Below are 22,275 nucleotides of genomic sequence, written 5' to 3' on the forward strand. Positions count from 1 at the left end.
TCTCTCTCCACATTCCATCATTTCGGTCCTTTGAAATTCCTTTGTTCTGCCTGTGATCAGGGTTTCCAGGGGAAATCTGGCATTGGATCTAAAGGGAACCCCACACCACTGAAGTACTCCTGACAATTAATCATTTGGTAAATTATTTCTTTCCCCCTACCTCCCTTGCCTCTAGGATTTTCAGGGAACATTTCAGTACGGTGCTAACGAGACAAAACCTCCCGAAGCACCAAGATGAGGGCTACCTCGAGGGTTCATTCACGCGCCGGAGTTAAGCAGTGCCTGCAGAAACCACCCAAACGTTCCCGTCTGTCAGGCTGGTGTCTCAGAATAAGGATGGGATTTGTCTTTAGAGCCACCCTCAGACTGCACGTATCACCAAAAAGTATCCGTACGAAAGAGCTGCTTCAGCTAGGGAGAAGGAAAACAAAAAGGGCAGGGTGGCTTCCCCATCTGTGTCCTGGTGGCATGGAAGAAGCTGATGTCCCCTCAACCACATCTTAATTCATTCAGCTGCCCGCTGCCCCGTGCTTGTCTAGGGCATGAGCAGCTCACCAGTGAATGCAAGCAGGGAAAGAAGGTGAGCACCCAGCACTTACATGTTAATGAAATTACAAGCAATGGGACGAACTTATTTTACACTCCTACTTATTCTGCACTCTCTTTATCAAATCCGGAAGCACACCAATCTGGAAAAAAGGGACATGGCATTAAAAACAGCTTCATACCCACTCCTTAGGCTTTGTTTGTTTTTTCTCCTTTTTTTTTTTTTTTCATATATATATATATGAAATGTAACACAGGGAAAAGAACCCAAATAAAACATTCTCATCTAAACGTTGCTAAAATCTGAAGCTTTATGCTAATGCACGAATACCACAGAGGGAGGCAAAGTAGTAAAAAACGATGTTGTTTTATTTATTTGCATTGCCTTTGTTGAAAATTATACTTTGCTACAGGGGTCTAAGTGTCCCCGCTTGCCAGGGCCATGGGAAGCCATCCAGGGTCTTCCAAAGCCTCTTCATGCGCAATAGTCACGCAATATGCATAGGAGGAGAGAGAATTTCTTCCAACAACAGTACGCATTAATTTATAACATTTATCCAAGATCCTTTATCAAGTTTCAGTTGTAGGTCAAATAATTTATGCTTCGGAAAGATAATCTCTGCATTTAAAATTTATCGTTCCTTCAGAGGTTGGTTCTCATTAGCGCTCATCATTTTCCCTGCTCATGAAATACATCTCCACGAGCCGAGCCGTTCCCACTCGATATCACGGATTCCTGCGCGCTAACTCGATCTAACTGCTGCAATTACCGATCATCTGACGGAGCCGTAAGTTATGATCCTCAATGACCGCTAATGAAGGCTGCCCAGCAGTTAAAATATCCGAGCAGCATATATCAGCACGCTTCGGAGCGCAAGATAGACTTCCAGTGTTGCACTCCTCGTGTATTTATCGTACGCTGTAAATTACATCGCGGGCTGCCTCCGACACGGCCCGTCCCGCGCTGCAGCCAGACACCAGGTTTTAATAACCACTCCTGACAATCTTTTGATCGCTGGGGGGGGCAGATGAAAGGCAAGGCCGCCTGCTGCAGGCAATCTGCTCAGTCAAAACAAAGGAAACTTCAGAGGGAGACAGAGATGCATCAGGTGTTAATCTCCACCGAGCGCGGTGCGGGCTGACTGACTCGCTCCCCACTCCGAGCCGGGACCGGGGAGCTCCTGCAAGCGGGCGCACTCAGGATGCGGCAGGAAAGGAGAGGTGCTAACAGCTGGCTGTGAAACGCTTTGATTTGGGAACTCAAAGCCTCAGAAAGTCATTTTAGGGTCCTTCTAAATTACTTTAAACTGGTCACTCGACTATCTGATGTTTCAGACGTGCCGTATGGAACAAATCCTTCTTTTTTTTTTTCCGTTGAGAACAAGTTCTCTTATTCAAAAAATGACAGCGTAATAATCTGCTAGAGGAAGAAGCAAGATATAAATATTCAGGGCACTTAAAAAAGTGGAAAAAAAAACAGAATATTGGAGAGATGACTTGGGAAAAACCTCCTGCATGGAGCAGAGGTGGGCTCAGTGATCTGGTAGAGGTCATCTCCACCAAGCTGGGTCTGAATGAGAGCATAATGAGTGAGTAATGCTGGTGGCGTCATAAATCAAAGTTCTCACTACCTGCCCTCAGACACGTATTTGGTATGAAAAGTTTAGGCGTGAGGAGACAACACCAAAAAAACAGCCTTGGTTCGGGACTATGAAAGGAATGACTGCTGCTCTCTCTTTAGCGTTCAATTTCTTTGTGGGGAAATAAAGAGAAAGGTCTGGGGGACTGCGGGACTTCTGCAATTTCTCTTTGCTTCAGTAATCCAAGCGTCTCTCACTATCATTTTATGTGCATTACTTTAACCCTTGCTCTATTTTTTTCCTATCGCTTCAGTCCTTTTAAGAGATTTCTCTGTGGAGCTGTTCAGAAACCACAACAGCTCTGAAAGGAATACAACAACTAACGTCACATCACTTGAAATCATTCCTTCCAGGCACTGAAAGCAAATAGTTTACTCAATGTCTAGTCCAAAGTGAAACATTTTAACTTCAACGGTCAAAAATCTTGCAATAAACATCTCTCAGATGGGGAAACTTTGAAGCAAGAAGTTTTGCAGAGCATCTCATCACAGTATACCTAGAGTATTTACAAAGCTTTCATAAACAAATGAAGATGCAAGTGAAAAAGCCCAGTGCCGGCGAGACACATCCAAACCTCCCAGGTGCCTGCTCACTCACAAAAGCTGTTTCATGTGCTGGGGGAAGAAGGGCCGAGTTAATACTTAGGAAAAAAAAAAAAAATCGGACACTGTGTCTAATTCACATAAAGTTATGGCTGTTACCGCTTGACAGCCCTGAAACAAAATGTGAAGCTGGTGAGCAGAAGACTCCTCTCCGTCCTGGAAGCTGGCAGCACATCTCCCACCGCCTTCCTCCTCCCCACGGCGCACGTGTTTGGGATAACCGATTCCTCATGGGCTTTTTTCTTGCTTTTAAAAATGAATTACATTTTTAACTGGCCAAGCAAGCTAAAACAGTTACAGCCCATAGATCTTCAGAGAGGAGCAAGGTGTTGGACTCCACGCGTTCCCTCATAACATTTTCTTCAAATTTAAAAAAAAAAAGCCACCCTCCTACTTACTTTTTCCTACTCCTTTCATCCAACTATGAGATGTTAAACAAAAAACTACATACACCAGGCATCCAGTCACCATCTGAGCACTGGACTACGAGCCCATCAGTGCAGCTCCCACTGATTATGTTCTTGTTTGGCCATCCTGGTACAAACTGTTCACCTGGTTTTGCCCGTTTTCTTTCCTGGGCTCCAAGTACCGCTCATTAACCCATTTTTGCAAAAAGCAATTTTAAGAATATTGACTTCAGACCATCACTCCAGCAAACAATGGCATCATCTGCAGGCAATGGAGACACGAGCAAGGCTTCAAACCTCTTCTGGACTTGTGAGCCTCCCAGAACGACTGCACTGTAAGTACCTGAACACCTTAATCACTGGTACTCCAGCAGGCTAGCAGCACTTCCTGCTCATATTCCCTCACAAAACTTGAGAGATTTACAAAAGGTCTATGAAGCAAGATAAAACCAGAGTATTTCCAGCACTGGTGGTATTGTCTTAACCAGTACAACAAGCACCTGTAATAAAAAATACTGAATCTGCTCACTGCAGTTGACATCCTCTAGAAGATGGTGCAGTAGTCACTTATCTAAGTAGGCTAATTAATTTTTTAGCATTTGTTCGGCTGCTTTTTGAATACCGGTCAATCAAGTCATTACAGAATAGCAAAATATCATCAGAAGTGAAGTCCACAACTCTCCCTCTGACAGCACAGAGGCAGGAGTGGATTACAAATGGCAGGAAAGGCTGCTCTGCTCTGATTTTGGTCTGGGGCCCGTCGCTGTGGTATCCCAGTGACTGTCACGGTTTGCATTAATACAGAAGATCACACTCAGGGTCCACAAGCTGGCAACTGAACTCAGATCCTGCATTTGACTCAACTATTTTAACACTGAGCCCATCCTTCCTGCCCATTAAAGCTGCACTTCTAAGGGATCGCTGCTGTCAGGGGAGGCTGTTGTTAAAAGCGAACGCAGCCATCAGATCAGACCCCGAAGGGACAGGGATGTGAGCTGTCCTCAGATCTGTTCCCTCATCCTGATTAACACACTTACCACGCTTCTCATTTCTGGCTCTCCAACCTTCGCTACGACACTCAGTCCAGTCTGCTTCCTTTTCAAGGTGCTATCAGTCAAACCCGACCACATCGTTTTGGCTCTCAGTTACTAAATTCAAACCATTTTAAACATCCTGCTTTCATCTTTATAGCTCTCTCCCACTTTTTAACCGTGCTGCAGTTACAGAAGAATGTACTTGACATATAAAACGTGCACATGATTCTTTTAACATTTTAATGCCATGTATTGTGTTGTAAACATCTCTTCATGTTTTATCTCCTTCCCCATAAATCAGAGGCTAGTATCTTAGAAGTCTCAGAAATGACATGTTTTCTCCATAATATAAATGTAAGGCTCTACTCCTTGAAACCTGAGTCAGCTTTCAAAAACCATCAAAAAACAGAACTAGGAAACAGCAGCAGATTATCAGCTAAGTTAAAATTATTTTTTTCCCACTCTATTAGCACGACAGCATGATCATAATATGCAAACAGATATGTTAGGAGATAGGTCTTCACCAGGCTATCAGAAAGCCAATGTTTTGATTATTCTTTGTTGTCACTTCTGCAGAACACCGCTGAAGTGAAATACCTTCCTTTGTACCCAGACCAGTGAAGGATGCTGGAAGAGTCAGGAAAATAGACATTTAAAAAAGAAGTGATATGCTAGGAATAATTATTTGGTTAATTCACAATTAGCATGCAGTGTTTACTAGATTAAACCCCAAAACAGATTTCCATTTTCCTTACTGTAGCTGCAATTAGTAAGACTGATCTCTCATAATGAGATTTTCTGGTGCATTTGGCTGACTTAGCAGTGCTACAGTGAAAATGTGTCTCAATCTATTCCTTGGTAAATACATTAGTAATTTATTTTATTTTTTAAAATTAAAACCACTGTAAAATACTTATTCTTTTGAAAAGAAAGAACCCCAATCGAAAACACCTGTCCAAAATAATTTTAAGTTACTTCAATGCTGGAAAAAGAAAAAAGAAGAAAAAAGGAAAGCAGTTTTAGCAGGTGGGACTGAGAAGTGGTGACATGTTGTAGTACAATACTGAAGGGCTGGAGGATGTAACGCAGTGTTGCGTGATGTGGAAGAGAACGAGGGACCACTGGATTAGCACGCCACTAAAATGCTAGATGAGGTGAGAAGTACAACTCTGAAGTATTGTGATATAAAGGAGTGAGGCAGAGGCAGAACTGCTGGTAGAGGACAAGAGAAACAAAACACGATCTTTTCTTGGCACCTTCCAGCAGGAATTAACTCTCGCACAGGCCACAGCACGACGCTCGATTCTCAACACCCAAGATTCATTCTACGGAAAAACTCAAGGATTCTCCAATATTTATAGGCATCACCAGAATTCATACATTTTTCTACAGGCCTGTTTCTACCAAAATGCTGTCTAAACACGAATTACTGTAATTACTCTTGCAATTTGGACACGAACATTTCTAGAATGACATCACGGTAGAACACGCACCACGTTACCTGCTAATGCAAGCCCAAATCAGGTAATTTTTCTCTGTATTTTTCAGGATATTTTCAAATGACATTTTCACTATCATTTATCAAAAATAAATATATAAATAAACATAGTTTCTTAAAAATCATTACCCAGTTTCAGAGAATTGTCATAAAAATATATTATTCCTACTTGCCACCAGAAAGCACAGCTAGAATTTATGTGAAGGGAACATGTCTGTAAATACATGCCTTTGGTTGATAAATATCCAAACTGCACTTCTATAAACAATGGAAAAACACGGTGCTGCTAACTCCCATCCTTTTTTATTATTGCTTAAGGACAGTGAAGGTGGAGTGAGAAGCTGCACTCCGGTAAATTGTTGTACCATGCTAGCTCTTGTGGTTAGGAGAAAAAGAAGTTTCAAGTATCACAGCAATCTGAAATCAATAGGGCAAGTGAAAACTAAAAAATTATTTCAGACCAATTTCCTAAAGCAACAAAGTATGGCTTCGTGGTCCCTCTGCCTGACTCCATGCAGCAGTTTGGAGCAAGCCAGCCGACTTCACCCCACGTTGACAGCGCTGACCCGGCCCCAGCTCCCTCCGGATCGTTGTGATGTGGTCGAGAGACGGAAAAAACAAAAAGAAGCCACAGAATTTGAACGTTTAGAAGTTTGTAACCACACTTCTCGAATATTGCAGAATCTCTATTACGTTTTCACAGGATCAAGTTCTTCACATCCTGTCCTAAATCACGGGGAGGAATCTGACACGATCAACGCCTTACCTTCCCACGGTATATTTGAGGGCTGTAAATTGCGAACGCAGATTTGTCAGGGAAATGAGGGGTGGGAAAGACGAGTTGCCCTTAAAGATGCACAGATTTATAGCAATATGGGAAGCGGAAAGACGGTTATCATATAAAAAGGTCCTTGAGGACCAGCAAGGAGCACCAAGGGAAACATGAGTCATGAGCTGCCAGGGAAGAGGATGTGCGCTGGGAGCAATGGACAGAGCAAAGTAGCAATAAAAGGAAGTTCCAAGTCAAATGTGCTCCTTCCCAAAGGTCAAGACAGATACCCGAGCTTACAGTATTTATTGAAAATTAAATTCCCAGCCAATTCAGACACAAACAGCACCAACAGCAACATCAGAAAATGGATAATCATCGACTGAAAGGGTCTATTGATAAACAAGGTCATAAACCACAGCTGTTTTCTTTTGCTTTGTTACCAACTCTGCTTTATTTTCCTTAATAAAGCCTTGAAGGTCTGCCTATACAGGCGAGTAACAAACTAAAGAAGAATGAGAGTGCAAATTTAAAGCACTCAGCCCTGCTTGTGCAAAAGAGTTTTACACTTCAAGAGGCTGCAGTAAGCCTCTCTTTAAGGGCACAGTAACAGCTGTTCCTATGGGGAGATAGCAGCGAATAAATCGTGAACTATGAACCCACACACAAGGTTACTGCACTCTTAACTTTCCTTTCCCACCCCAGCAAGCCTCGAAAGCGCCAAACTCCAAATTATGGTGCAGGATTCCTGGTAATCCCAAGTGTCTCAAGAGTTTAAAAAACACCAGTTTAAAAAGCAGCTCCCCAGAGGTTAAAAACCACATGCTTTTGAGACAAAACACAACATCAGGCAACGCATAGAAGCTGAAGACAAAGAAAACCAGTTATTTGTGCATGAATATCACCTCGAGGAAGATATATCAGAATCTCAAGACAGACACGTTACACAAGAGTCTCTGAACAAGAAATAATTAATTCTCTTTTGAGTCTAGTAGTATCCATGTCAAAAGGGAAAGCAAATATGACAGTAAATACTTAAAAGCATTGACAGGTCATGAAACAAATTCTTAAATATTAAAAAAACAGCAGATAGAGAGGAAAAGCATCTCTCTGAAATTATATCAAAGCCAAGAAAGCTCCACCTCAGTTAGAACAGTTTCTTTACCCAGATCTCCTTTTGTGGAAAAATACGTGCAAATGTATACTTCTTTTCAAGGCTAAGTGTTGTCACCTAAATATTTCTATGGAATTCACAAAAATGCAGCATTCTTTCTATTTTACAAAGAAAACAGACCTATAGTTATCTGCTGAGCCCAAGTCCAAGCTCAGTGAAAACAAGCACCATCACCTGTGCTCACTTGAGCCTGAACAAGAGGTGTTCCTATGGGTGTGATCCCAAAGAGCACATCACTGCCAGCAACTGAGCTGTTAAGAGGCTTCAGCACAAAGAGCCTGCCCCAATCAGGGTGTCTCCGGGAGGCAGATCACAGCAAAGCTCCATGATCTGCTCTATCAGCAGTGTCCCAGGACTCAGGCCCCCACTGCCCAGGTAACTGCGACACCACAAAGGGCTATCAAAGGCACTGCCACTTTTTTCAGCTCGTATTTACAGCTTAAAGTGACCGTGGCTACCAATGCTTTGTAACTCCCTTCCACCCTGTGTGTTACCTGCTCAGCAGTTTGTCTCTCCTTTAGGACTAAAGAAGAGCATATGAGCAACTTTGCTTCACAGCCGAATCGATTGCAGGAGAGCTGAGAGCTCAGCATCAAGCCCCGCAGGAACTCTCACACATGCAGGGAAGCTCAAGTTCAGGCACCTACAATGTTTGCAGCATGAGACACAGCTACCCCACAGCTGAGATTCCCAGTGTTTAACAAATGCACAGGAGATATCCTGATTCCAGACACACTAACCCCCCCGGTGCCCCACTCAGAGCACTGCTCCGAGCCTCCCCTCAGACAGACCCGACAAGGTCACGCAATAAAGCCCCCGAAGAGCCAGGCCCGTAAGGCTGGAGCCCTGCTGGCTCTGCTGGTACTCCAATTACACAGCTCTTCCTGTGTCATTTTCAGTGATCCATGCTCGGTATTATCAAGACAAACATTATTATTGGGAGGCTTAAAACCTCATCAGCTCAATTCTGAACAAACACGCTATGCCCAGCGACTCTAATTCACTGACACAGCCCTTCCGTGGTGTCGGTTTTAGCGGCCCGGAGCTGGCTCTGTGGCTGCAGGCAGCGCACGCAATGCCGCCCGCTCGCTCCTGGCAGCGTTTCCAAAGGCAGCACAGCAGCAGCAGGGCAGCACTGACCTGATTGATGGAGTTGGCAGCGCAGGAAGCCAGTCCGGTTCCCAGCGAGGCGAGCAGGAAACAAGTCAGGTCAAAAGGGACCGGGGCCATGGCAAACCCAGCGGACGCCGTGCACACAACCAGAGCTGCAACACAAGAGCACAGGTCAGGGAATCAGCAAGAAACCATCTGCTTTATACGTACCACTAGAGTCAAGGTTTTAAAACCCTGTAAGAACTACAGCACAGATTAACTTCTTACTAGTTTTTGGATCAAAGTAGCCCCAAGAACAGAGTACAGGGAGTGGTAACACTCTGCATAATGAAGGCAAAGACGGAAAGAAGAACTGCCAGGGATGAGACACCCAGCAGCAACAGAACTTAGACAGAAGAGGGGAGAATAAAACTTACGCCACTGTATTCTCCATTTTGCGGATTGCTAAAGGATCAAACTGCCTCATACAACATGGACATGAGATACTTTCCCAGTAGCCCACATGCCATTGCAAAGTCTAACATGGAGGAGAAGAAACAGTAAGGAAAATCCTGAACCGAGAGAGAGAAATTCTATCGAATTATAGAAGAAACTTCAGCAGGGAAGAAAAACAAAAACAACAAAAGAGGAAAATAAGGCTATGCAGATATACCTGGTGAAGCCAATAACTTCACTGTAAAAGCATCCGCTGTATCCATTTGATATGCCCACTTCAGGCAGAAGGTACAATCACACCACCACATGGACTTCACAACACCTAATCCACTCAAATTTGGAAGTCTTTAACAAAAATCCACTTCAGTTTTGTCATCCAAAATTATAACTTTAGTATAGTGCTGCTAATCACATCTTTAAAAAGAAAGTTACCCTAATCTCAATCCTAATACCGCAATTACCCAAATAATAGGTTACATGAAACTCACATTTGGCAAGAAATGCTATAAAATAAAAATTTCTTATACTATAAAAGTCAAGCCTTACTGAGTTTCTTGCTCATGACCTTGAAACTGACAATTGAAAATTAATAGTTATTAAATAATTTTAAAATGTTTTGTGTGTAATTACATGTTCCAGACCTCAAATTAAAAGTATGCATCAAAGAATCAAAATGTTCTCATCTTCCTGATTCCTGCAAAGCCTCCTATGTGTCTAAAGTTATGTGACAAATAAATAACCTTTGCTGACTGAAAATATCTGGATTATCTGCTGGGTAGTGTTACTGGAGATGGAAGAACTAAATGTCACGGCAGAGACCTGTCACAAGGATGTACATGCAAAGCACTCATTTCAAGAGCTGCGCCTACATAAGGACCTTAGCATTTAATCATAAAAAGACAGTGAAGATGACATGCTGCTCAGCAAAACTTTCCGCTAAGTATTAGAATCTGTTGGCAGATGAATATTATTATAATAATGTATTTCACATTGTCATAAACGTAACTTATTTAGCCTGGTTATGGATTCTCAGGGTGCTGCACGGACGGCTGTGACACAAGTCTCCAAGAGCACAAGGTTTATTCCACGCTAAGCCCACGGCTTCACCTCCCGTGACAGCACCTGGCTCTCACTGTGACTCCTTCAGCTGCTTCCAAAACACCTCGAACCTGCACGGAGCCTTACCATTACCTGCTGACATGCAAACGATGATCATTGCCAAAAGGCTGGACCCCAGCTATTCAGAACTCAGGGACACAGCATCCTGGTTTCAAACTTTGACCCTTCTTCATTGAGAATAATCAAGAAATAATTTCAAGATTATAATTCCAAGGAAACACGAAATTCCTTGGTTTACAGCTGATAAAGAATACACTCAAAGAGGATGGTGAAACAGTGGCGTTTGCATTTCTAAGAATGATTACATTCATCTTTTGGCATAATAAATCACCCTTCCACTTCTAGACAAGAGTTTAATTAAAACTTATCTTAGGGAGCACTTTATGCCAATTTATTATGGGAAAACACCAACTCATTTACTGAAGAAGAGAGGTGGAGCAGATTGGCAAACAGTCTATGTAACCTTACCATCACAGTGACCTCAAAGAAATCCTAATACAGTATAGCTACAGCACTAATTAAAGTCCCCATTGATTTCTCTGGATTAATTTCAGCCCGTCATTTCACAGTGACTTAGCAGGATCTCGTTAAGAAAGGCCAGAGTACATCCTCTTACTTATCCAATTGAAACAGGTATTTTGGGTTGCTTGGCAGTGCTCTCAACACAAGGTTTTCCCTGCTTGTCTCATCACCCTGCAATTCAAATGCAACATGTTAAGAGTAAGTAGGAAAACGTTCCCTTTGGATTGGGAAGTTTATTTGCTTTTGCTGGGGAAGCAATAATTTACTCTTCTACTTTTTTCATGGAGGAAAAGTGTATTTAATTGAAATCACATCAAGGGAATGAGCTCATAGATTGTTTGTTTTTTAATCCCTGTTAGTTTAGTGCTTTTGGGGTCAAATTCACTTCACCTTATTATAGAAAAATGGAATTGATCCTTTCAAGATTTGTTGATGAGAGCTGGCATTATCTTCAAAAAGAAGCCAGGATTTAAACTTATGATCTCAACCTAAACCTAATTTTATGTCTTTTAAACATCTTTAGCTTTAACAGAAATTAAGAAGGGGGCATTTGTCTACTATTTCAATGTCAATGAAAAAGAAAATGCTAATGCACTGGGGGGGGGGGGGGGGAGTGAATAATGGTATTTCCAGCATAAGAATACATTTGAAAGGACCACAGTGCATAGTATGCTTTGCATTTCTGTTCGGCTTCATTGTAATCTGCCTTTATAAATCTTTATTTGTACTGTGCGAATCACCACACTGTATTTTGGTTACCTCCTATTAGAAAGTAGCCAAGCCGAAGTCGATGGAAGAAACCCAAAGCAAACCACTTCAGCTTTAGATTTCCTTTCTGTTCCCGTACTGATGATGTATCAGTACATACGGAAGAACAAAAGCAATTGTATTCCTATTTTAATTTAAGAAGCAATTTTAGCTTTTTATTCCAAGTGTTTTTGTACTCCTGTAAAGGAAACTGGTTTTCCAAGAGCTGATAGAACTTCTCTTCCTGAGTTTCCACTCTGCTTTCTGGAATGCGAAATACAGCCTCAGCATTGGTGCTGTGGGTCTGACAAAGGTTTTCTTTGTAAACTTGGGTTTGTCTGGGGTAGGTGCATCTCGGTTTTGTTGCAGATTCTAACCTGCACACTGAAGACGGCCGAACTCCTGAAGCAAATTTAAATTTGGGACAGTAATTGGAAGCAAGTCTTCACATAATCTCATATAAAATTCAAGTGCAGTAACACAAACACAGCAAACAGCAATAATCTCTTCTACTGATGAAGAATTTTAAAATGCTTTGCAAAAAAATAAACTGTAATAATAGTTTGTTTTTCTTTCATTAGTTTTCTTTGTAGCATGGAAAACAAATTGCTAGAAAACGATCACTGTGAAGCTTTGTCTCTTTGATAGGATAATAGTTACTGATTTAATAACCACAAAATGAGAACTACTTTGACAGACCTATAAAATATGTTTAGGACTGGAGAATGCATGTAGACTAGTAACAATCTATACAAGGAACGCTGATAAATCTTTGTCAAAGTTTCTGGCTATATTAAAGCCACAATTTAAAAGAATAAATTGTGCTCTCAGCTGAAGTGGAAATGTACTGGAACTCCAAGCAAATGGAATTTTTTTTCACTAGAGCAGCTGTTAGCAGATTTTTGCCCATGCACACACAAGCACCTTATTTAGTGATTGATGCCACATTACTTAGCAGTTCAGCAACACTCAGAGTCATTATGCAAAGCTGGATAACCATCATCTTCATTTCCCAAACACGCAATGGACGCAGGGATGAGGCAGGGTGTTAATGATCACACTGCAAGCCAGTAGCAAATGTCTCACGCTTCTCATTTCCACTTCAATACGTTTGTGCTAGATGATCACCAGAGCACAGACAAATTCAGACATAAGCAATACAGCTGATGAACTTGGGTTGTTTTCTGGTAAAGAAAATAGGATTATTCTCTTAAAAGTGTGCATAAGAAAAATACCCTAATTTTAGTCTCCAACCCTGAAAATGCTCACAAATAATGTTTGTCCATTTTTCAAAATTTAAATATAGCTCAGTACATCCATGATGTAGAAGCTATAGATATTTTTGCAGCATGCAGTCTCTGCTCCTAGGACGCTGTCTGACATTGTCTAGCCACATCAGAGAGCGGTTCCGACTGGACAGGATTTCAGGCGATCGCCAAGTCCAACCTCGTGCAGAAATGAGGATCAGTGCTGAATTTAGGCCGGGTCCCTCAGGACTTTTTCATCTCCAGGGACAGAAATTTCACATCATCTCTGGATAACCTGCTCCAAAGTTTGACTGTCGTCATTGCAAAACCACTTTTCCCTTAGGTTAAGTCAGAACCTCCCCTGATACGATTTATGAAACATTTTTCTCTATGCCAAGATTCACAGCAAAGAAAAAAATGAGGACAATCCTCTTTTCTTCCAATCCTCTTTTTAAAAGAATTTTGGCATCTGACTGGAGAATGTCCAAATCCTTCTTCCTGTGGAAGAAGCTACTAATGATCAGATAGCAGCAGAACCACACACAAATTTTTACCTTGAAAACAAAGGTCAAATAAATTCGTGGGCCTCCTCAGAGAACTGATTCCACCAGTCCTGGGATTCAGCCTGTAAACTACACAACACTTTGGCAAGGAAAAAGCTTTAAAAAAAAAAAAAAAAAAAAGGTTTGATTCTGATCTGACCATGGTAAATCCTGGAATGACTCTATTAAAGATGACAAATGACTCCAGATTTACTGAGGTATAAACACCCCAGGCTGGCCTATTTTAGCTCTCTCCTAAGGCTGATCATGACAAGAGCAGAGAGAATTTACTCCCAACTATTCTTGCATAACACTAACAGGATTCTGGGCTGAAATCTCGGAGAGCTAGATATAACCAAACAACGTTTCACATCCTCAGTGAGAGATACACAGAAAAACAAACTTTGGAGAAAGTTTCCAGATTTCATAGTGCTTAGAGAAACAGCAATACACTTCAATTGAAGCTAAAGGGGGGTTTGTTATATCCACCACGAAGCTTTTCAGCAGAGGACACTAACACACTGCAGCAGGTCGCACAGGGAAGCTGTATATTTTCTGCCTTGGATGGTTTTTAGAACAAACAGAACACCATGAAGTCAGGGATGATATGCCTAAGGTTGGTCCTGCCTTGTGGAAAAATACATTAAACGACCTCCTAAGTGTCACCTTGAGGTCCCTGTGATTCTGTGGATACTGCACGTGTGGAACCAAAGCAAGCCACCCAGCACAGAGGTCTCTCCAATGAGATCTGAAACAAGGCTTCAGTAGTCAGAACAGAAAAGAATATTCATCATGCTTTAGCAGATTAACTGTTGAACTGCATTTTGGAAAAATACTACCAGAACTCTAAAGCGGCTTTAAAGGTTTGGAAGTTACAAGTGCTTTGCAATGAGGTGATGTAAAAGAATATAAAGATTTTGGGTGAAAGATTGCAACTTTGCATAGGATCTCCAGATAAACAGCAACCAGTTAACTAACAACTGTGTATAAACAAGAATCATTAGATGCAAATTAATACATTTATGAAGACATCTGAAAATGTTCAGTGTAGTATATTAAAATACAGGACAAGGAAAGACAGGGAAATGCCCACAACATGTGGACATTAATGTGCCTTTCTTCAAGAAACTCAAGGTTTGTGGTACAGTAGCCAGAAGGAGAAACGAGAGTTGGAATTCAGCTCTTACAGGCACAGCAGAGAGAGAAAAGCTAAAGACACAGTCCCTTCCTCAGCGAGCTTGCAATTTAGATGAGGAAAACTACAGCAGTTCAGAAATTAGCAATTAAGTTTACACCTTACTCATGTTTACACATCCACTTCCCAGACGTGTGCTACATAACGTGCTGTGCCTCTGGCTGGTCATTGTCACCACAAGTCCAATGCCCACGGCATCCTTCAGTGCAGGAGCAACAACGACAGGATGGTCACAAACCGTAGCAAAGCAGCCAGCGAGAACACCCAGCACTCTGCACATTGTGCCTTCGCTGCGCTTCCCCCAGACCAAACCCTGGCGTTTCTTTCCTGGGTTTTTCCACACAGCTCATCTTAGTTTTCATCTGTGATCACTGCAAAAGCACGAAGTTTAAGAAGATGAGACCGCCTGATATTCTTAACGATGTGTATGCGTTACAAATTACTAGGATTTCCTCCTATCACCATACCTCACAATTCCTTTTCCTATTTTCAACTACACATGAACTTTGGGATAAAGTTGAAGACAATAACATTTATAATTCTGAAGACTTATCAGGCAGATGCATTAGCTTTCCAAGCGCCAGGATGGCAAGATGCAGCTGTTCAGGCAGCAGCCGACAGAGAAAGCAAAGGATGGAAATCGAACCCGAAAAGGTGGATTATGCAAAAAGTAATTAAAAAATCCCTAATCATTTTTTATAGCAAAAGAATATAAACAGTTTTTTTTTTCTCTCTTCTGTTGGAAAGTCATAAGGGCTATAGTTTACATGAAGCAGGAGGGTATGGTAATAGCTAAACTCATTTCCTTTCAAAGGTGAATTGCAGTTCAGAATACAAACAAACATCTCTTTGCTTCAGCAGCGGGAAGAGAAGAGGGCATGAGGAAGTCTCATTTTAGCATAATGCACAGTTTGTTTTTTTGTTATTTTATACCCTAAAAAGTATAAATAAAGAGCCTGCCAAAATAAACACATAGGATATGAGATCTATCAGAACTTCATGGGTGGAAGGAATTGAGTTGCGTGTCATTTGTAGAATAAAAGTGACCTCAGAGAATCTATTTTTTCTTTAGTAAAATAAATAAATAAATCAAAGAACGACACCACCATGCTTTTTACAGAATTTGTATTTTTCCACATGATTGCACAGCTTGGAAAAAGAGCTCAGTCTACTTCCTTGCTCTGCACACTGCACCGAGTATTTTTCCTGCTCGCCTCCTACACTGTCCTACGACCGAAAAGACCAACAGAGCTCCCTCCTGCAAACCCCTCTTCATCCAAAATCCAACTCACACTTTTACACTTTCTAATTTCAATACAATCTCCCTGCCCAATACATACAGATTGCACCAAGAAGAGGGATTCACTTTTTTTCTGTATCTCTAGACCTTCTCAACAGAAGCAGAGTTTATCACCTTGGCTCAAGAACAGCACAACTGAGAACACACTTGTACAAAACAGGCAGTCTTGAACCAAATGAAATTCCATCACCTTTGCCTTCTACAGCTTTCTGGTAACGTTATGCCTTAAAAACAGAGTGGTGCTTTCTTGCCTGCAATGTTGTTTTTTCCACTTCAACAAGAGCTACTAGAAGCCGTTCAGAATTTTGGCACCAACAGTGAGGCCACACGAAGAAAGTAACACATAAAATCATTTTCCCCAGAAAAAGATACTCATCCATCTTGGTGAAGTTCTTCAAACTCCTGTTTTGAGAAGCAACAATAATGGTCAGATGTGGTACTGAGCTTACCCATAAGGACTATCAGCAAATTTAACACATTTAAAGCTTTTAAAACAAGAGCTGATTCTCTCCCTTTCTCCACCTTTCTCTTTCTCCTCACCCCATTTAAACGGATCACTTAATCACAGAACTTTAACTTTTTATTTCTGGATCTATTGAGTTTTCTTAATTTAATTCTATTTCAATAACCAGCATAAGCTTCAAGCTCACATAAAAGAGGCACTTAAATAAAATCACCTAGTTGAAAATATGCCAAAAGAGTTAATTGTTCATACAGCACTTAGACATTATCTGTGGTGAGCACTACAGAAACAAAATGCTGCTAAAAACTTAACAGCATAAGGAGGGAAACCAGGTCAGCTCCACACAAAGAGAAGAGGCAATAATTTTGGTTGTATGCATCACAAAGCTGTTGCAAACTTGGGAGTGCAGTAATTCTGATAACTGATAAATGTGCCAGTAAGAGTTTTATATGCCTAAATTTGAAATTATCAAGGCTAATAAATAAAAGGGAATCATTAAAGTATCAAAAAAATATATTTTTTTCATATATCAAGTCTACTAACTCAGCTCTTCACCAGCACAAAATAAATACATCTTGATTTTTTTTAAATAACAAGGAGGAACATTTGGACATACAGACAAGATTGGTTTTGCAAGTCCAAAACATGAGATGTCTCACCAACACTAAGAACTAGAAGGCTTGTTTATTTAAGAAAAAATTAAATGACCATTGTACACTGCATGAGGCCAGTACAATTTTTCCAGGGAAAACAAAGAGGGAAAACATATACACTGCAAGACAAAAGTTTCAGAAAGCAAACTGAATTCAGGATTTTTATTATAAAAGGTTGTTAAAGCAAAGAATAACAGTTTTATTACTGATTTTTTTTTTTTAACTAGAAAAATTCACCCACTGGAGAGAGCACCACAGCAGGGACTTCAAATAGTTGTACTTCTGTTCTTGGCCCTGATACTGACAAAATCTAAGTCTTCGGTCAGATCATTACAGCTTCCTTAGACATAAAGCATACTTAACACTACTGCTTGGCAAAGAAACAATTTCTAGATGTTATGTATTACTATTAGAATAAAGGGAATGTAGTTAGGCTGCAAAGCAATTGCTTAAACTGCTGGTTGGAAGGTACAACTCTGTTAACAGCTACAGAATTATACTTTCAGAAACTAATTGGTCATACCTGAAACTTCTCCTTCATAAACTTTGAAATTATTACGCTTATCTTTTGTTGGTTCTCCAAATATGAATTTGAAAAGAAGCAGTGTTAAAATGAAAGGTAATTAAGACAGAATGTTGGTAAACTTAAGCAAAAAGGTTTTAACTTAATGCGAGGTTTATAAAATCTCTTCCTGCTCCAGTTTTACCTCAAAGTATTTTTTTTTTGTACAAGCTCTTGATTATGATCCCCCAAAAGCTAACTGACAATATAGTGCAAGCAATGATGATTCTAAACAATTTAATAGGCAAAGAAATAACTTTTATAAAACTCTTTTTTTTTCCAACACACATTTGATGGAATTGACCCAGGTACTTTGTGTCGCTGAAGCAGGAATTATCACGCAAAAACACACCTGTACCATTAGCACGTTAGACAAGTCTTAATATCAGAATACACAGAATAAGTGAAAAAACAACCAGTAGTACCTGTAAGCTTAATTTTGGACAAACGTGCCAAAATTCCTGGCAAATCATCCAGCCGTAGCTTCATTTCTTTCCATTGTCTTTCTTCTTTGGATTCTGCTCTTAGTGGTGTGGCTGAGCCTTCAATTTCCGCAGCTAACTTCATTTCTTTCAGCTCATTTATGTTTGATGTCTTAGACAAAGGTTGATGAACAGGAGAAATTGGTATAATCTTGTGTATAACTTTCTTTTCTTGATCCAATTGTTGACTCTCACGAAAAGGAGATGCAACTGAATCTGACTTAGGTTTTGCTCGTTGGCTGAGGTCTTTGTTGTACTGTGTTACATACTAAATAGAACAATAAATTTTAAGATGATTAGCTAAGAAGATGTTTTCATCCATTTTATGTTGTTATTAATACCAAAACTATTGCTACATTAGCCTTCTTATCAGGTTTACTTTACTATAACAGGTTTACTATAGTGACATGACTGAGTTAGCCTTCTTTCAAACATTTATTTCATGCACAGAAAGTTTCTGAAGTTGGACAACATACAACAAAGGCAGTTTTCCATTTCACAACTGCCTCAATGGCATTTATGTAACCTTGAAGAATTGTTTTTGGACAAAATGTAACTTCCCTTGTAGTTTTGACAGCAAACTTTACTTAATTCATCTTCAAAACTACCAGGCAATATCACTTGATTTATAAGTGATTAATTCAACCGTAAACAAGCAGGTACGCATAGATCCATAACAACTCCAATCTCCAAAAACAGGAACTCAACTTTTTGCATCTTTATAAGATTTACGTGATTTTCGTACTAGCACTTTAATGAATAATAAAAGTAATTTAATTTCACGTTTCCCAGCAGGACATGAGTACTCCACTTCAAAGGCACAGAAGGCTCCACGAGGAAGAGGACACGCTGAGTACAAGGCATTACCTGTGCTGCAGCGGCCTTCCTCCAACCTCAGCTGTTTCAGATCCCATGTGCTTAACTCTGATGCAACGCACAAAAGGAGATGCTTGGACTTGCCTGAGCTTGCCAGATAGGAAATTTGTTTTTTCAACCAATCTCCAGTTTGACTTGCCACATGAGACAAAGTTAAGTAAGGAATGAGAAACATGGGATAAGCACACTCCTTGACTTACCATTCGTTTGAGAAAGTTAAAGTATTGAAACGTGATCAATCTGTCATTGGCTACTCGGCACAGATGCACAAACTGGCATGGTACTTGCCGTATTCCTGTTTTCTTCAAGTGCCAAATAAATAAACCTATTTAAAGGAAAAAGGAGAACATTAGGTTCCGGCTCTGCCCCTGGATTTGCTTGTAATTCAGCCTCCAGCACCTGTTGTCTGCTGGGACGTGACACCACCGCAAATGGGAACCTGGACAGGGGGAGCCACATTTGTGGAGTCCTACTGAAGAAACCGAAAGTGCAGGTTGCTCTAATGATTTGCAGTTTTTCTTCCTAATTTCCCAGCTCCCCACAGACATGCTTTTTTAAGCTTCTCTTCCTCCTCCACGACCCCACAGCTTTCTCAAGTGCGTGCATCTCGGCCACACGGCATGAGCAGCGCTTAAAGGAAGCAGCTGCCACAGGGCTGCAAGATCACACCAAGGCCACCCGTGCCTGATATGACACCCATGCTCCTTTATTTTATTTTAAGAAAACACCGCTACAAACCAACCACCCCACGACACCACCCGACCCCGAAGGGCACCCTCAGCCCCAGCACGCCCCACCGGGGACATCCCTCATGGGAGCCGGCCATGCCCGGGGACACCCGGCGTGCGCTCCCCACCCTCCTCCCTGCCAAAACCGGCCGGCCCCGCTGCCCCCAGAGCCACCCCAGCACCGGTCCTGCCCGCGGTACCTGCCAGCGCCCGGGGCGGGCTGCAGCGGCGGGCGGCGCTCATGGCGCTGCGCTGCTCCCGCCGCCCTCTCCCCTCAGCTCCTGGGCGCCGCCATCTTGCGCGCCCCGACCCCGGGACGCCATCCGGGTCGGCGCTTCCGCCGGCGGCTGAGGGGAGCCCGGCCCCGGGGACGGGAGGCGAGCGGGGAGCGAGCATTGCTGACCCCCGGCTGCCAAAAAACAGCCCAGGTCCCTGCCGGGGTACACAATCGGCTTGTTTCTGGCGCTGGTTATTAAAATATTAAAATGTCCTCTTTTATTTTTTTTTTCCTGCATCGCAGCGTTTTTATTAAAATTCGCGGGCTTAGCGCGCTGGCAGTGACAGGAGGAGGGTGCCGGAGAAGGGGGGAGGTCACAAAATACTTGTGAAACAACCGAGTAAGGGTTAATTTAAAAGGTAAATGTGGCAGACAGGTCGGTGAGGACACGGAGTCTCATTCCCCAAACTACCCAGGTATTAAAGCTCCCACGGCTTGGTTAAAAACAAACAACAAAAACACTTGTATTCATCTGCCAAGGCCACTTGGAAATTGGGATTAGTTTTCTAACCCGCTCGGTTTCAGTTACATGCTGCAGGAGGTTGGATTTAGAAGACGGATCCTTCCCAGAGGGTCCTCACTGAAGGCTCATCCTCCCTTGTACCAGTGCTGGTGCTCCCTGGATCCTTCTCCAAGCAGATTCAACTTGCTAACCTGAAAGGAAAAAAAAAAAAAAAAAAAGTACTTATTTTGCTGGGTTAACTGTTTGGACCCACACTGTGCAGGGGCAGATAGGCTGAAAGCTGGTACAAGGCACGAGGAGGGGACCTCTGCTGTGCTCTGACCAGAAAGGCAGGGGAATGGTTGAGGCTGCTCAAGCTGTAAAGCGTAATTGCACCCCCAGGCACCTTTAAAATGTTTTCTCTTAAGAGTTTAAGTTCAGGAGATGTAGGCTATAAGTCACTTAAATGCTTTAGAAAATCATTCTCAATATTTTAACATGGAAATCTGCCTCAGACCCATCTTCCTCCCGGGCTTTCATTTCTTTATAGTGCTTAAATTCATGCAAAAGTCATCTTAAATCATTATTAGGAAGATAAAATGAAAACACTCACTTTAATTCACCAAGAATATCCTACTTTGAAGCATTTATTTCCACTCTGCTTCTATTTGGGGAGCTGGGGAGAAATTAGGACCTCACATTTCTTACAATTAATAACCTGTTTTACTCTGAGTTCTCATCACTCAGCATATATCACTTGGCAGTTCCTGTTTGCATCTCCAGTTTTTGTAACTACCACAGGTTTGGTCTCAAGTTAAATTTACACCTGTAAAAACAAAATAAACATCACATAGCAAACACACAATGGCTACACAGAGGGCTGGAACGGCTGGTTGGTTTTAGGGCACTTGGGGTCACAGAGAAAAAGGGTGAGGTAGCCAAAGGTTCCGTGTCAGGGCTGAGATTTAAGGTTTGGTAATTTTCATTGCCTTTCACTTGGGCAATAAATTGCACCCCTGTAGAGAGGGGGTAAAACACTACTTTTCTAATTAAGGAGAATGTTATTCATGGGCCTCCGGGCAGAGAAATGCCTCCTTATGAAACGATAATGATGATTTAAGGAACACAGAATGTCACATATCCGTTTGGGTTTAACCACTAAAGATACTCCTTAGAAAAAAAAAAAAAAAAAAAAAAAAAGGATTTTTAGCGAACACAAGTATCCAAGCGTCAGAGTTACATTTCAGCCTAAGATGGCTGCACAGGCTTTGGGTCTTGTTAGCAAGGCTTTGGGTCTGCAGAGTGCCGATTCTGCACAATCTGCCTCCACAAAGTAGTGAACACTCCAGCAAGCGCCAGGCACCGTGACAAATCATTAAAAAGGGCACGTGGCACTTCCAGGGAGCTCTCAGCACCTTGCTCGCTCGGGTCCCCCCACCTTGCCCCCGGGCAGCATCGCAGCAGGACTACCTGCAGGCTGCAGGAGCAACCCACTCGGGCACAGCGATTCCCGAGTTCTCTCTGCTAATTGCCAAGATGGGCAATTGCTCCGTACCTATTGCTACTTCTCCACGGTTATAAAATAAACACCGCACCTAGAGGTCCGTTTTCAGGGTGATGCAAGGGGTGTTTAACCACGCGACTCCCATTAATGTTAATTACAGAGCACATATTAACAGCGTTATACGATCCTTTTTCCTATTAGCACTATCATAAATCTGATTGGTGGGGCTTAATTAGATCTGAGCAGCATAATGCAATAGTTTGATACACGAAAGGGCAAATTCATGGAGACAGCATACTATTATTGTACTTTAATCTCAAAATCTCTCCTTCTCTTACTCATAACACCAACAAGGCTTCTTGTAAGATTGATTTGTTGTCAGAAAATGATTTAAAGAC

At 41.8% G+C, this 22,275-nt stretch overlaps 1 protein-coding gene across 3 annotated transcripts in view; it reads right to left on the reverse strand.

Annotated features, from left to right (window-relative positions):
- The window catches only part of COX10 (cytochrome c oxidase assembly factor heme A:farnesyltransferase COX10), a 149,431-nt gene that overhangs the window by 81,430 nt on the left and 45,726 nt on the right, over window positions 1-22,275 (reverse strand). The window contains exons 3-7 of one of the 3 annotated variants that reach the window (XM_084492617.1): window positions 20,987-21,199; window positions 20,443-20,585; window positions 19,127-19,251; window positions 17,994-18,318; window positions 8,811-8,935 (exon numbers count right to left, since the gene is read on the reverse strand). In XM_084492617.1, coding sequence (XP_084348743.1) covers window positions 8,811-8,935; window positions 17,994-18,318; window positions 19,127-19,129 — 453 coding nt within the window. In that variant the 5' untranslated portion in view covers window positions 19,130-19,251; window positions 20,443-20,585; window positions 20,987-21,199. Of the gene's footprint in view, window positions 1-8,810; window positions 8,936-17,993; window positions 18,319-19,126; window positions 19,252-19,854; window positions 19,975-20,442; window positions 20,586-20,986; window positions 21,200-22,275 lie in introns of those variants that run through there. The other 2 variants (XM_084492616.1, XM_084492615.1) reach the window with 2 other exon arrangements.

This window comes from Aythya ferina (genome assembly GCF_964211825.1).
Source record: "Aythya ferina genome assembly, chromosome: 18".
Classification (NCBI taxonomy): Eukaryota; Metazoa; Chordata; class Aves; order Anseriformes; family Anatidae; genus Aythya; species Aythya ferina.